The sequence below is a fragment of the Alosa pseudoharengus genome, unplaced genomic scaffold (genome assembly GCF_046254945.1).
Source record: "Alosa pseudoharengus isolate Yale_2024_CS ecotype anadromous, Long Island Sound unplaced genomic scaffold, YU_APseudo_1.1 YU_APseudo_1.1_scf_14, whole genome shotgun sequence".
NCBI classification, from domain to species: Eukaryota; Metazoa; Chordata; class Actinopteri; order Clupeiformes; family Clupeidae; genus Alosa; species Alosa pseudoharengus.
The window spans coordinates 8518866-8533703 of NW_027468609.1; the positions used below are offsets into that span (position 1 = coordinate 8518866).

Consider the following 14838-nt stretch of genomic DNA (forward strand, 5'->3'; position numbering starts at 1 on the left):
TATTTTTATTTACATCCCGACAGCGTGTCACGTTATGTGGAAATCACCCTAACGCGCCAATCGGGGCTCAGAAAGATGGTCATGTGACTTCAATCGAAGCCATTTCAGCCATTTTGGAAACTGGATGGCACTTCACTGGAGGACAAGTAAATAAACGTCTGACAGTAAAACGATATCGTTATCTAAGGTTGTCATTATCGGTAGCAACGCGATAGAAATAATGGTTCAGTCTTGTTCAGCGTATGGATGTAAAAATAGATACCACAAAGACAAAAATATCTCTTTCCACAAGTAAGTCCAACTCCATGGTCACTTGCTGATGGTTTGCTATACCTCGCTCCTGCTAACAGTTGCTGTGATCTTTCTACCATGCCCTCGCAATTTAACAAACCATGTGGTCAGCTTAACTTTTGAGTCTGAGCCATGCATGTGACAGTCAGTTATTGTGACAAAACTTCTTTGTGGTTTTCTTTTTTACTCTAGCCCCCGAAATGTATCGATCACTTTTGGTTTACTGGATATGCACAACCGACATATTACTTATAGTTTATTTTAGGTGTTAGGCTAACGTCATGGGTTAAGCATTTTTATATTCCGTCGGAAATCTGTTGATTATGTGTCTGTGTTTGACCAACACTAACTTTCAGCAAGGTGTTTTATGGTCTAATAAGATCACGGAACAAATACATTAAATGCATCAATTCTAAAATGCCAGCAACACTATGACTTTCATAGCAGTGTGGTATAACAAACTGCTATTTTTCTCTCACATTCAGTTCTGTATTGTCTTTCTAAAATCTGCATGCATAGATTTCCGCTCGCAAGGCCAGATGTTTGTGGAAAATGGGTAGCAGCGATGAGAAGGCACAACTTCAAACCCACAAAATACAGCAACATCTGCTCCCAGCACTTCACCAAGGACTGCTTCAAACGCGAGTGTAACAACCGCGTGCTGAAAGAGAATGCTGTACCATCTCTCTTCAGTTTTAGTAAACTACAGGTTAAGGTAATAACAACATCAATGCCCTACACCCACCCTAATTAGTTTGTGCTACCTCCAATTTCCTGAACTTGTAGAGGCTGTTTATGGAAGGTATCTGGCCCAGATCAGATTCAAATCCACCAGATCAGGGGCATGTCAGATCCTAGACCAGGTGCTGTTAGGATTGGACAGCTGTACACAAAGAGCAGTTCCTCTCTGACACAGACCTACTGCCTGTCAGAAGGTGCTGCCACTCACAGTCAGTCTTCCTTCCTCAGGGGGAGTCGCTGCAGCAGACGTACCCTGCACAGGTGGACCTCTCCCTGTCCCTCCCCTCACCCGAGGCAGAGGAGGTGCAGTCACTCGCCACCCAGCCCCCTCCCGGCGACCCTGGAGCCATACCCGCCGGGCCCCTGGGACCGGTCACCGTAGCGGCGGCGGAGAGCAGCCAGGAGGAGGACGAGTCGGCCGAGGGCCTGGAGGGCCTGCAGTCCAGCGCGTCGGTCTCCTGCGACCACAACTACACGGTGGAGGACTCGCTGCAGCAGAAGCGGCGCATCGAGCAGCTGGAGGAGCAGGTGGAGCGCCTGCGCAAGAAGCTGAAGACCGTCCAGCAGCGCTGTCGGCGGCAGGAGCGGCAGCTGCAGCGGCTCAAGACGGTCGGCGACCTCCAGAAGCAGGTGAAAGACCTGGCGCTGGGTGGCGAGAGCTACGTCATCCTGCCCAAAGAACTCTACGACGTGCTGAAGGGAATCGAGTCCGCGGACGGCCTGTGAGGTGGAGAGGAACCGCCTGACAAAAACAAAATGTGCACAAACAGATACACACACACACACACACACACACACACACACACACACAGCTTGTCTTTCGCTCACTCTGAAAACGAAGACTGCAGTGTGATTTGCACATCTGTGGTGTTGAGAGAGCAAAGCAACAGTGACATTGTCCGTGTGTTGTTTTCTGATTTTCTTTTTTTTTATATCCTCTCTCATTGGTCAATCAAAAATACCCTGGATTCAAATGGAAGTGCCATCAGTTCAAGTCGTTGAAGGTTCAATTGACCCATCAAAACAAACCCAGGGTCATTTAGCTCTGCTGAGATCCCCCCCCCCCCCCCCCTACATGCACAACATGCAAAACATTGCATTGAGATGTGTTTGGATTCACACCTCCCCTTATGTAGACTCGAATGCACTGCATGTTGCAGTTTGCATGTCCCATTAGTGTAGGCCAGTTCAGTGAAGGAAAGACTCCCTATATAAGAGGAAGATGCCTTTAACTGACCCTGGCTCATTTAGGGAGTTCAGCTACCATCATTTGGCATAGGAGTTAACATTACCAGAAGGAACAAATGCTAGGGACCTCAGACCATGGCACGTGCCATATTGTGCACACATGTGCCATGGTGCATCACATGTGCTGCAACAGATGTTAACTACATGTTAACAACATGTCAATGTTCAACATTTTGTGTTCTTCACATGTGATGGTAAAGAGTGTGAACAGCATTGACCAGTATGCAGGACTCTCGTACAGCGTAAAACCCTATCTGTGGTGCTGTGTGTCATACTCGTCCAGCTGTTATTCACTAGCACTTTGGTGTGACCTGTGCTAGCGACTAGTGCAAATCTAAACGGACCTCTCACTACTTGAAAAGGAATCACTTTACGTTGAATATCATTTAAGGAAACCTCTACTGCCGTCAGCCACCTTGTTCACTTTTGTATGTTGTGTCATTGGCCGTTGCTGTCTAAAAAAACTTTTCAATCTGTGGTAACCAAGTAAAATGGCATTAGACGTTTGACATTGGTGACATGTCATACTACTGTTTACCAAGATGACTGTTTCAGACGGTAAGTAATCTACTTTTTTTACATGTGTATGAGGAGGAAAGGTATTGTTTTCCCTAATGAGCGGGGACTTCTTCTTCTGTGACTTGATTTTGTCTGATAATGTATGAGTTGGGACTTTTTCAAGAGAAAGGTGACTTGAACTTGCCTGATGAGGAAACCATGGCTTGTTTTCTGTCTAAGTAATACTTTGCTGGCCCTTTGGGAAATGTGAAAGCTGCTTTCTGAAGGGGTTAGTCTCAGTCAAACACCCTTACCTGACATATCTTTTTATGACAGGTTATGACACTTTCAGTGACATGTTGTATGGCTCTGGTAATGAACGCTGTAGTGCTGCACTATCAGTGACGCGAAACAAAGTTTTACCAAAAAGCCATTTGACTTGGATGTCCTGTGACATGTATGTCATGTGGTTGTTTAAAAGTAATAACGTCACTTGACACTTTATCAGAGAAATCATGTTATGAATATGATACTGGTATTTTTTGTGATTCTGTTAGTATGATGATGTCACTGTAAGGGTGGCATAATGGTTACATAATATGGAATAGACAATTGGACATATAGCGTTATATGTTTATTTCAGTAAGTCACTAATATGTGAAGAAGTCTGTAATATATTATTATTATAGATGCAATTATGCACATTCATCAGGTTATGGAAATGTGACAGATGTAGTATACAACATAATGTTTATAACTGGAAAACTTGATTTACTGAGTGTGACTCATTTTGTAAAGGGCTTTGTTTTGTGACTTTCATTGTTACTTTACTATTTATTCTTCCTCATGACTTCTCCCCTTCACTTCAGCTGAGCAACAAAAGCCATATTTACAAAGACAAAGCACTTGAACATGAACCTTTTGGCAAAAAAGGAATTTTTCTTTGTGAAAACATAGTTGCCTTACACTCTGCCTGTGCAATCACGGAGCATATGGACTGTTCACTCTCTCTAGTCTCTTTAAATCATTACATTCTGGACTCTACTCTGCCCTTCAGCTGAATGTAAGTCAGCTAACACTCTCCTAGTGTTAGATAGTATTTGAGTGAGTTTTGTAACCACTACCTTTCCCCAAAGCCATCCATATTGTGGAGAGCCACCGTGAAAGCAAACAAATTTGTCTTGGCACAATATTAGTAAATGATGACTGAGACTTGGACACTCATTCTATCCAGAAGACATATCAGAGCTGGTTGTGAAGGTTGTTGCTGAATTTAAAAAGATGCTGGAAATCATGGACTTGAATTTAATCTGAGGCAAAGGGAAATACGCCTCATTACTACAAATGTCATTCTCTCATGTTTCTAGGCTTTGATACATGTATGTGTCATTTACAGTAATAGTGCCCTTACTACCTAAATTTGAGTGTTGTATGCTTGAATGCAGAACGATTAATGTTCACAATAAATACTTGCATATTATCCCTGACTGCAAGATACTAGACTTTTTTGTCAATTTTTGTTGTTGTAACACCAACGTAATGCCACAAGATGGCATCATTGTCAATCATTTCGAGTTTGACAAAAGTTCTCAATAATGATCTACATAATTTAATTCATGAACAATATAACTCTGTTGTACTGTGTACCGTCAAGCTGTTTTACCGTGTGTACTTTATGTTTTTTTGTATTCATATTATTATTCCTGTACTTGAGAGACATGCGCTTCACTGTTTGTGCTCTAAGGTTCTAAATCCTACTTCTCACATCTGATTGGAGCCATACTCTGAGCGGTGGAAGTGTTCCCATTGGCTGCTATGATGTGATTTGCTCGGTCCCCCGAACAGGCGCAGATAGATGGTAAGCGGGAGTCGAGAGGATTGGGACTAAATTCTGTATGGGACAAGAACTCGTGGACGCCGTACAGTAAAGGTAAAAATGTTGCCTTGTGAATTGATTTTACGCGCCATTTCCATTCATTGTTTACGCATGAGAATAACGCGCATGGTGCTTAGGCATACTAAAACATTTTTGAAGTAGGATATTGTGAAGCAGTTGCAATTTACCGAAGAACTTTCTCTTGAATGTTACCTTATGAACTACGCCATCCTCTGAACCTGATAACGTTACGACTTGTAGCACATAGGTTACAGAGTCGCAGTGTTTTATACGGGTTAGGCTAAATAGTATGAGCGTAATGAGGTTACTGTTCCCTCCGTCGTTTCCACATGCAATGTAGGAAAATGAACGTCTGGCGTTGTAAAGTAAATGTTTTTACGAATACGCAGTCTTGATCCCAAGCTGCGACAGAACATAGAAATCGGTGGACCTACCTCACGGCGCAAGTAAGTTAAAGTCACGCACATCTACCGCAACTTTGGTCATTTGAAAACTCCATGCTTTTGGCATAGTCAACATTCTGCCTGTTCTCTAACGTTAATATTTCTGATGGTGTGTTCTTGCTGCTCACCTCCATACAGTGGATATTTATTTTCTCCTGGGTGATGCTGTTTTCCCCATGCCATGGCCTCAGCGTACAAGCAAAACGTTTATGAGCAACTTGACAGGGTGATCCGAGCAGACGGGTTAAACTTACTGATGCCATATTGTTGTTTAGCTGTGGATCATTCCAGAAGTTGCTCCGTTTAGTTTGCCCAATCTGTTATGTGAAGTTAAACAGTGGGTAGAGGGGAATGTGACCTCTGAACCTTTGTCCCCTTCCACCTCCATTTGGACTTAAAAGTAGAACTGTAGACTATCATTTACAGCAACTCAAGTTCTTGCATGACATTTCAAGGGATGGTCAATGATACTCATAGGATATTGATTTCCTTGACATGGCATGAGAATAATTGCTGCCAAGAACAAGTTCACACTGAACATGTCCCTGTCAGCGCCAGTCAAGGCGGCACAACCTTTTTTATGGCCTCATGTATTTGAGAATTACTTATTCAGGTGAAGTGCGTGTTGTATGTGCTTCTGGGCTTGAACTGTCCTAGGTCTCTGACCCTTTAACACTGAAACTCAGTCTGTGTAACATCCAACTCCTCGAAACTAAGAGCAGCACTGTCTGTCCTCTGTGAACTTTCCTATCCTGTTAGTCTATCGGCTCCTCTCTCCTTTGAGAGGGGTCCCATTCCCATGACCAGACAGAAGGGCTGTGGGATCTGATGTGGAACAGAGCCATTGCCCTGGTCTGCCTCGCGTCCTGGCCTAAGCGGCTTGCTTCCTTGCCGGGTCTCGGCTCGCTGTCACATTTAATTGAACTTGAAGGTCCCATTATGCAACCGGCTGAATGTGTCCACAGGCGATTGTTACACAGCGTTGTATCAGGAGGCAACCAAGCCATGTTTTTTTTTTTTTACTCGCTTTTTTTATCCATCTTTTTTTATCCTAGTGTTGAGTCCTGACTGGACACATGCTGTTTTGCTGTTGAACCCTTGTCTGTCAAAAGAAGAAAGTGTTTTTCCCCACATGGAGGAGCCACTAGGTGTTGTGGAAGGCATGCAGGCTGAAAAAAAGTTGGGCTTGGTCATGGACTATGTTCTGATGTTTTTTCACAATGAGTTCTCCAACCAGAGACCTTTGCAAGCCTTCGGAAAGACCCATTCTTCAGACTCAAGCTCTGACATTGGCCACACTAGCCCACACTCTTACTAATAATTTATTTGTGCCAAATGAATCTCTCTCTCTCTTTCTCTCAGTCACTCCCTTTCATCCTCTCATCCATTGATTGAATGAAAGACTGTGTTTGGTCTGGCCTCTAGTAAGGATTGCTGGACAGCATCGTGATGTGAATGTGAGAACTGAGAAGTATACATGAGTTCCCATCTCCACTCCCTCTGCTTTTTCGTCCGCGAGCGAAACCGGCCCGGTAATTTCCATATGAAGCCAAAGTTATTTGTGTGGGCTGAATGGATCGGACAAAGCTCTCTCGCTTCCCTAGTTTCAATAGGCACTCTTTCTTCAGACAGCTTTCGTTCTGTAAGTGCTCTCGACAGTCAGTCCTTGGTTGATTTGATTAGCTGACTTCATAACTTCCTGGGCATTGCAAAAACATAACTCAGTTAACGCCCAACGGTCAACCTCCCCCGCAGTGCCATCTTTAAACTGACCTTTCTCAACAATGAGCTGGCCTTGTAACTGAGGGTGGGTGAGAGCTGGGTGCCTTGCACGTAAAGCGGAGACGTCAGAAACGCATTGGTTATTTTTAGGACGGTTCTACTCCATACAATGAGCTTTTCAACACAACCTACACATTATTCACTGCCCCCTCACGTTGTGCTTGCTCTCAGAAAGAGATGTGTGATTTAACATTGTTTCATAAGAAGCACCAACGGGAAGGGGGTTGCATGTTACCAAAGCCCTTTCCCATAACCCGATCATGACCACTCACAGACCTTTCTGCTCAATTACAAAGAACTGAGTCCCGTCCTGTCAGTTCTGTCATCGTCCTGTCCCACTGTCTGTCTGTCTGTCTATCTGTCTGTCTCTCCGTCTCACTTGTCTATCTGTTACCTTGTTGCGTTTCATGTGTTTGATGTTTCACTTCACGTGGTGCTATATGATTCCAGGGTCACATAAATGGTTGAGGTAGGACAAATTGTATTTGCCTTTGAAAAATATATTACTTAATTAAAAATAAAGTTGTCCTCCGAAGAGGGGGGGTGGTGGTGGGCCAAAAAAAAAAAGAGAGAGATGTTACTGCTGATTAATGATGGACCTATGCTGGGTCGCACACCTAATCAATGGTGCAGCAGTTTTAATGAATGGAACAGACTTCATTCAGCAATGCAGTAGGAACGTGACCATTGACCAACCACTTTCACTAAACTGGTTTGGACTCTACATAGATGGACTCAGGCTATAGGAATGTGCAGCAGAAGGTCTTGGCTTATTTACAAATCAAGAGCACTGAGCTGAAGTTAAACATTGACAGATTTGTTACACGGGCCAGCAGTTTGAAGCGAAACCAGTAAGCAAACTGCCCAAGCTGGACTGGCTCTCTCATGTCCTAGCCACAAAGGAAAACTAGACTCTTCCACCTGGTCAAAGAGACTTTCATTTTCTGAAGAGTAATATCAGACTCTGTATTTACAGTGGGTAAGTACAGTTGGCCCTCTTAGCTGTGTGCATAATGTAACATCGCTTATCTTACTGTAATTTACCCCTGAGCTTGCTGAAAGCTTTCTGAACTACAGAAACAAAAACAAACATACACACACAAACATGCATGCACGCACACACACACACACACACAGCCTCGTGTTAGTCCATGAGCGCCTGACTTCACCCAAATGGTCAGACCCCCTTCTCTCCACTCACTCCCCGCCGGCAAAGTCACAAACACACACACACACACACACACACACACACACACACACACACACACACACACACACACACACACACACACACACACACACACACACAATAAACATGCTTTGGAGATGTAGTGTGCTGTAATCTCCTAGCAGGAGTGACAGGCTGGTGCTTTTGTTTCGCACAGGGCTTTTTTGTAATGAGTGAGCCACTGTGTGTGTGTGTGTGTGTGTGTGTGTGCGCGCGCGTGTGCGTGTGCGTGTGTGTGTGTGCGTGCACTGTCCACCCCCACCACATTGTGACAGTGCAGGTTTTTTCCCTTTTCATCCACCACCTTCAATAACCTCTCTCCCCTGCCTCATCCGGACAACTGTTCCCAGGGGCCAAGCCGTCAGACCGAGGGATGGATTGGGGCATTACTGGCAATGCCCTCTGTACTCCTCTGTCCTCCACTGTGTCCACCCACACACACGCACACACACATACACGGTCCCTCTGGTGTAGTGAAAGATCCTATGCCATCTTGCCTTGTCATTCTCCCTCAGGGAACAGATACGGCGTCCAGTGTCAGCAGCGTACAGTAGCCCTGTAGCAGCTTTGTTTACAAAGGAGTCAGGAGGTTCAGCTTGACCCCAACCCCCAGTCTAACATGATGAGGCTGCTGTTCGACAGGTCCTTAAACTGGCATGACTGGCCTCAGGTTTCTGTCCCACTGGAGCTGTGAATCAGTGGTGATAGTGAAGCCCTTCAGATCGGATGGAATTACAGTGGATTGCGCTGCAGAGTGACTCAAACCTAAAATGAGTCAACAGTGACTCAAGAATGGACAGATTACACAGACACAGAATCAGTTGGCAATCAGGTTGGCGTGGCTTGTGCTAATGTAATCTCTAATCTGGGTTAGACTTTCTATTCTGTGCCACACTCTTTGGGGCAGATGAACTCAATAACTCAGTTGGACTACCAAGAAGTGTGCAACAATGCCAGCCTGGGTTAGGATGAACTAATTTAACTATGACACACCAATCTCATATGAATGTAACAGGCCTGGTGTCTCTTTCCAGTATTTTGGATGGTATCGGGACTGTCCACATGCTTACATGCAAAGCATCTCCATACAGCCTTGGGTGAGTGTGTGTGTGTGTGTGTGTGTGTGTGTCTCTCACACAGCACTGACCTCAGAACACTGCCCTGTGGTAATGATGATATTTTAGGATACATTCTTCCTCCCTTGTTTCCTTCCTCTTTCTGCCTTTCTCTCTCTCTGTCTTTCTCTCTCTCTCTGTCTCTCTCTCTGTCCTTCTCTCCACTCCCTCTCTCTGTCACTCCGCCCTGTCCCTCTACATCCATTGACATCATGCTGTCTAATATCAGCTTGATTGCCCCATGACACTAATTACATCCTGTGTAAACATTTGCCAACATGCAGTGCAGTGATGAGTCGCGTTTATCGTGAGGCCTCGCGTCTGGAATGCATTTATCACGATGAAGCCCGCAGCACTCTTTTTCCGGTGTCGCTGGGGGAGTCATCCCAACAGGAAAGAGACACCGCCATCGTTTATCTTACTCATTCACAAACCACCTGCTCAGGGCTGTTAACGGAGATCTCCGAGGCCAGCTCATAACGTAGACCGGCCCCAGGCCACTGCTGGAGATTGCGAGAGGGTGTCCTTGTTATCTAGCCTTTGGTGTTGTGAAGGGAAGAGCACCCTCTCCCTGTTCTACGACCCCCCCCACCCCACCCCAGTGGTGCAAATACCAAGCAGCGTTCTCCATCTCACTGGCCATCGTGAGTCTCCTCACTGACACATTCACTGGCGACGTGACCCCCACTCTTTTAGTCGTGTGGTCTGGTCTGACTGAAAAAACCAACAGAGGACATGACTCAGTGTGTGTCTTTTGCCAAGGCACACAAATCTAATGCAAATCCATGTAATAGGCTTATTTTAATAGGTGCGGGCATGGTTGCTTGATCAGGTTTGTGACGTTCTCTGACGTTGCATAATAATATTAAAATATTTCCCAAACGTATACCCACACAAGTAAGGATTGGTCGTGGATTATGATGAATAAGCACATTAATGGGTATTAGTTGAATTTTAACTGATATGAAGAGAGTGACTAATTTTAGTGAATTGGCAAATGCTTCAGTTTTCATTGACAGCGTAAGACCAGCTGATTAAATTCCCTCGCCTTAAAATTGGCTATGTTTTATCTATAGTCAACAGAGCATTTCATCAGCATGACCAATTTAGCAGAAATCAACCAGGGATTGGCCCACAGTATTCTCGTCCCAGGTGGACTGCTGCTCCAAAACGATGATGACTAGTTTTGACTTTGTCATGTGAGTTGGGCTGTTCAGGGTGTGTGTGTGTTTTTGTGTGCTCTACTCTGGGTTAAGGTCTGCTAGTATAGTATATGCGTGGCAGTTCAAAGCGCATTCCATCGGAACACGTCACTGATCGTGGTAGTGGTGGAGGTGGTGTGGTTGTGTGTGTGTGTGTGCGTGCGTGTGTGCGCGCACACTTTGTTCCCACCTCTGCAGCCGGTTGGTGTCACAGCACAAAGACGGGCCCCCAGAGCACCCAAGCTAGTGACGGCCCCAGGCCCCTGGCTTAGGAATTTTTATAGTGTTTCTTCACAGCCATTTGAATTCATTCACTGACATTTTTATAGTGAGCCAAGCAATGGGCAGACTTTTCTTGTAGTAGAGGCCTCTTGAAATTAACTGTCTGGAAGTTTATTAAGGCTGAAACAAGCAGGGTGGTGCAGCCAAGGTCTATCATGCCACATGTCAAGTAACTACAAATCACTCAGTGCTCTCTTTAATCTAATGGTCAAGTAACTACAAATCTCTCAGTGCTCTCTTTAATCTAATGGTCAAGTAACTACAAATCACTCAGTGCTCTCTAATCTAATGGTCAAGTAACTACAAATCACTCAGTGCTCTCTTTAATCTAATGGTCAAGTAACTACAAATCACTCAGTGCTCTCTTTAATCTAATGGTCAAGTAACTACAAATCACTCAGTGCTCTCTTTAATCTAATGGTTGAGTCCATGATGGTTCTCCAGTCTAATGAGTCGGTAACACTTTAATAATATAAAAAAATTATAACTACATAATAAATAGACTAAAATAAACTACACACAATTCATCATTTATTATTTGTAAAATGTAATTGGATTGTTCATCATTTGTAAAGTATTGCTCATACATTATTTCTCATCAGTAAAGCATTTGTACACAGTTATCAGTGGTTTGTTCATAGTAAATAACCCTATATCTAAAATATGTTTAAATCATTTTTAATACTTAATAAATGACACAATAATAGCCTAATTTGTTAACGATGTAATATTTCCATTATTTAACAGTTGTTACATACATATGCAATAATGATTAGTTAGGATGTGGATGCATTTTATAAACCACTTCTTAATACTATAATTTATGATTAACTCAGGAGTTACAAGTGGTTAGTTGATATTTTGTGAGCTCATCTAAAGTGAGGACTTGCTATGCCTTGCAACACATTTACAAATGAGTTATAAAGGTTACATTTGCATTCATTCATTTATTGTAAACTAATAGTTTAAAAATGATGAATTAACAGATGATGAATTGTGTGTAGTTATAATAAAGTGTTACCAATGAGTCTTTGGATGCTGTCCAGTAGCTGTCCTGAATGTGTTCCTTGCCATGTGAGGTGAGATGGATGGAATATTGCATCCAGCAGAATGCAGTATAATTACCATTGACATATCATGACAATCAGTGATTATTGACTTGTTCATTGGGCTCCTTGATTAAGGCAAGGCTTCCGTGGCTGGCTGTGTCTGTGTATTGCAAGCTGTTTGAACTCGTCTGAACTGCGCTGGCCCACCCTTAATTAAACTGATTACTCTGCTCGACTGGGCTCAGCTGAGACAGGAAAACACAGTGATTACTAAATAAATATTATTTTAAAAAATGCATGTGCTTGCTTATCGGATATTGCACAATAATGCTGGATATTGCCGTGGCATTGTCGCTCCTTACTTACGTTCTACTGAGTCTTCTCGTGTTGACAATTACTGGCCACTAAATGGGTTTACGTTTGGTGAGTTTGCAAACTCATCCCATATCTTTTACTGTTAAATCAATCCATTTAAATGTTTATCCTCTTAATTAAACTACTCATGCTGCAGTGGTTTTGTTGTTGTCAGCTACTGAGGGCATTTTGCTCTGTTTATTATACTGTACTAATAAGCTGAAGGCCATGACTGTTCTTTATCAGTACACAGGGAGTAGATTAAACCAAACATGGCCTTCCTGTCTAAATCACCACTGGACAAACACTCATTGATGTTGGTTGCCTTTGACAGACCTGAGTCAGAGCCAAAGGCTTAAACGTGTTGGCTAATTATTAACGTTTTTCCACACACAGCAGCCCTTTGGCATCAGTGGCCCCGATGTAAGTCCACACCTGTGTGGTCAACGAGCTGAAGGCCAATCACATACAATTTCCTTTCCCATATAAAACCTTAACCAATCAAAGTCATTGTTGACATAGCATCAATCAAACAAAAGCTGTTGGCCAATCCCAAATCATTAAAGGCTTTGGTAGGAATGTAAACAACATGGCTTTGGGTGAGTGCATGCATATTTTACATATTTGATGCCCGAGTCCATGTCTTCCATTCAGTTTCAACATGTGCACTTTACGCATGGGATGCATCTGTAATGCACACGTGGTCCATGGATGTGAAAATGCTTCTCAACGGAGGTTATGAATGTTTCATGGAGCCACTCTAGCACTGCCACTTCCTGCAGCGTGGGAGACGTTTAAAAAAGGAGCATTTTCCCTTGTTTTGCGGTGAAAGCATAACTCCCTGTAACAGGTCGGTGAAGGAGTCACTGAATACCTGTCCTTATATTGCAGATGGCCTAGTTGCTAGTATCTAGACAAATGAATAGTTCAGACACATCCTTCTGTTTTAGGATGACATTGTCATTAACATGTCGGGTCAATGTCAAGTCTATACCTTATGTAAGTAGGCAAGTTAGTTACATGTCAGGTGTTGAATATTGGTTGTTTTATTGTTACTATCTTTTTGTCTCAGCCACAGAAATGACTGAGAACAGAATGTTGATTGTAAGCAGACAGAACGCCAAATGGTGTACCTAACTAATTGCTCACCCCGCCCAGGAAGGCCATATCACTATCTGCCCCCCTCCAATCTGACCCCAGACAGGAATGTATATTCTGTCACCTGTATCTAGCCATCAGTGTTCTAGATCTCGTGCTTTTTTGTTACCTTGACTTGCGTTAGGAACACTGTGTGATGGTGCTACACGTGAAGAACTCTGCTGTAACATCCAGAATAAAGAACTATTCTTTAGCCGGCTAGCCTCAAGTTTTTACCTGCTCTTAACTACACTGAATCAACTCGGTCAACGGTGTCTCCATTTGGAATTAAGGAGACAATTCAGTGTTTCCTCTAGGATTTTTTTAAGCAGTGGGGGCAGGCCCGTCCGAACACTACCCCCCCCCCCCCCCCCCTCCCAGCACCACGGAACTGACAACTGACACTTCGCTGCAACACAAACAATTATATTTATTAACCTCTGTTCACACACTCTATTCAATTAGGCATTATTTTATTTTCAGTTGTGATTGAACTGTATTTTTGGAGAATCTACAACAGGTCTGCAAAATTAATTTTACAAGAAATTCTTCGTGGGGAAACCAAAATTCAAAGAAGCCTTGCTGTGCACATTTAATTTTTCTTTTGGAAAAATAACTCCAAGGCTCGATTATAGGGGAATTCAGAAAGAGGTGGTCCATTGATGCCGAGTAGCATACATGCTGCCCTAGGCTAAGCATTCTGTAGCCTAAGTCGTTAGAAAATTAAAAAAAATGGTTGCACTTCTTTTTGCTAATTTATTTTCACATTTAGCAACAAGGGTAACAAACGTTTAGGTCGTGCGGCCTTTGTGCGTCTGTGTAGCCCAAATCATTAAAAAATAAACTTTTCCGTGTCATACAACACAACTATTTACTTTAACATCATTACATCTATTACTACATCTATAGACTATTTCCAATTTGTGTTATATTAGTGACTCACTTATCGTTTTAATGTTTCCAGATGTTTGATATCAGGACGTGAGCTGTCAGAACTGACAAGTTGAACGTTGTCTTATTAAAACGGACCCACCGCGGTGACGTTTTTGGTGGAGGTGTTGTTTAATAGTGACTCAGAAGAAAGCAAACATTTGGACAATAAGCACATCAACACACTATGTGGAGTTAAACTGGACAGCCCCAAACCTCTGAATAGTTCTGCTTGTTGTTAAATTGCAATGTTAGCGGCCGCCAACGGGGGTGCATAATGTCGGCAGGATCATTTAAAAGGCAACTGCGACTATTGTGCGTCTGCCCCATTTCTGATACCGTGGGGGAAGAAAATTAAACCGTGGCGGGCCGCCACTACCAAATCAACATAGAGGAAACACTGTCAATTTCAAGAGCATTCTTCACAGGTATATTGTGTCAGTAATCATTGGCATTTTTGTGGAAATAATGAACTAAAAGGTGTACGTAATTTCAGCTCGTAAAACAGGCTACACCTCCCCTACTACTAAGGATCCTTCCTATCACATGCTTCAATCAGGTCTTATCAGTTGCAGGACATGAACGACCTGTTAGTCCACATTGCTGCCTTTTGTAGCAATTGTTCATACGTATTAGCACAC

At 43.3% G+C, this 14838-nt stretch overlaps 2 protein-coding genes across 2 annotated transcripts in view; both read left to right on the forward strand.

Annotated features, from left to right (window-relative positions):
* The first annotated feature begins 136 nt into the window (after window positions 1-136).
* Window positions 137-4271, forward strand: thap1 (THAP domain containing, apoptosis associated protein 1). Its single transcript, XM_076283716.1, has 3 exons — window positions 137-291; window positions 811-1006; window positions 1261-4271. The coding sequence occupies exons 1-3, from the start codon at window positions 221-223 to the stop codon at window positions 1756-1758; spliced, it is 765 nt and encodes a 254-aa protein (XP_076139831.1). The 5' UTR covers window positions 137-220; the 3' UTR covers window positions 1759-4271.
* Window positions 4272-4579: 308 nt separating this feature from the next.
* The window catches only part of LOC143122818 (MOB kinase activator 3B), a 35545-nt gene continuing 25286 nt past the window's right edge, over window positions 4580-14838 (forward strand). The window contains exon 1 of the mRNA XM_076283717.1: window positions 4580-4708. The gene's annotated coding sequence lies outside the window, so the exon portion shown is untranslated. The remainder of the gene's footprint in view (window positions 4709-14838) is intronic.

Excerpts from the sequence above, each read along its gene's own strand:
- thap1 (XM_076283716.1), top strand. The coding sequence starts at position 221 with ATGGTTCAGTCTTGTTCAGCGTATGGATGTAAAAATAGATACCACAAA. Across the intron at positions 292-810 it reads AAAAATATCTCTTTCCACAA|ATTTCCGCTCGCAAGGCCAG; the intron begins GTAAGTCCAACT and ends CTGCATGCATAG. Across the intron at positions 1,007-1,260 it reads TTAGTAAACTACAGGTTAAG|GGGGAGTCGCTGCAGCAGAC; the intron begins GTAATAACAACA and ends TTCCTTCCTCAG.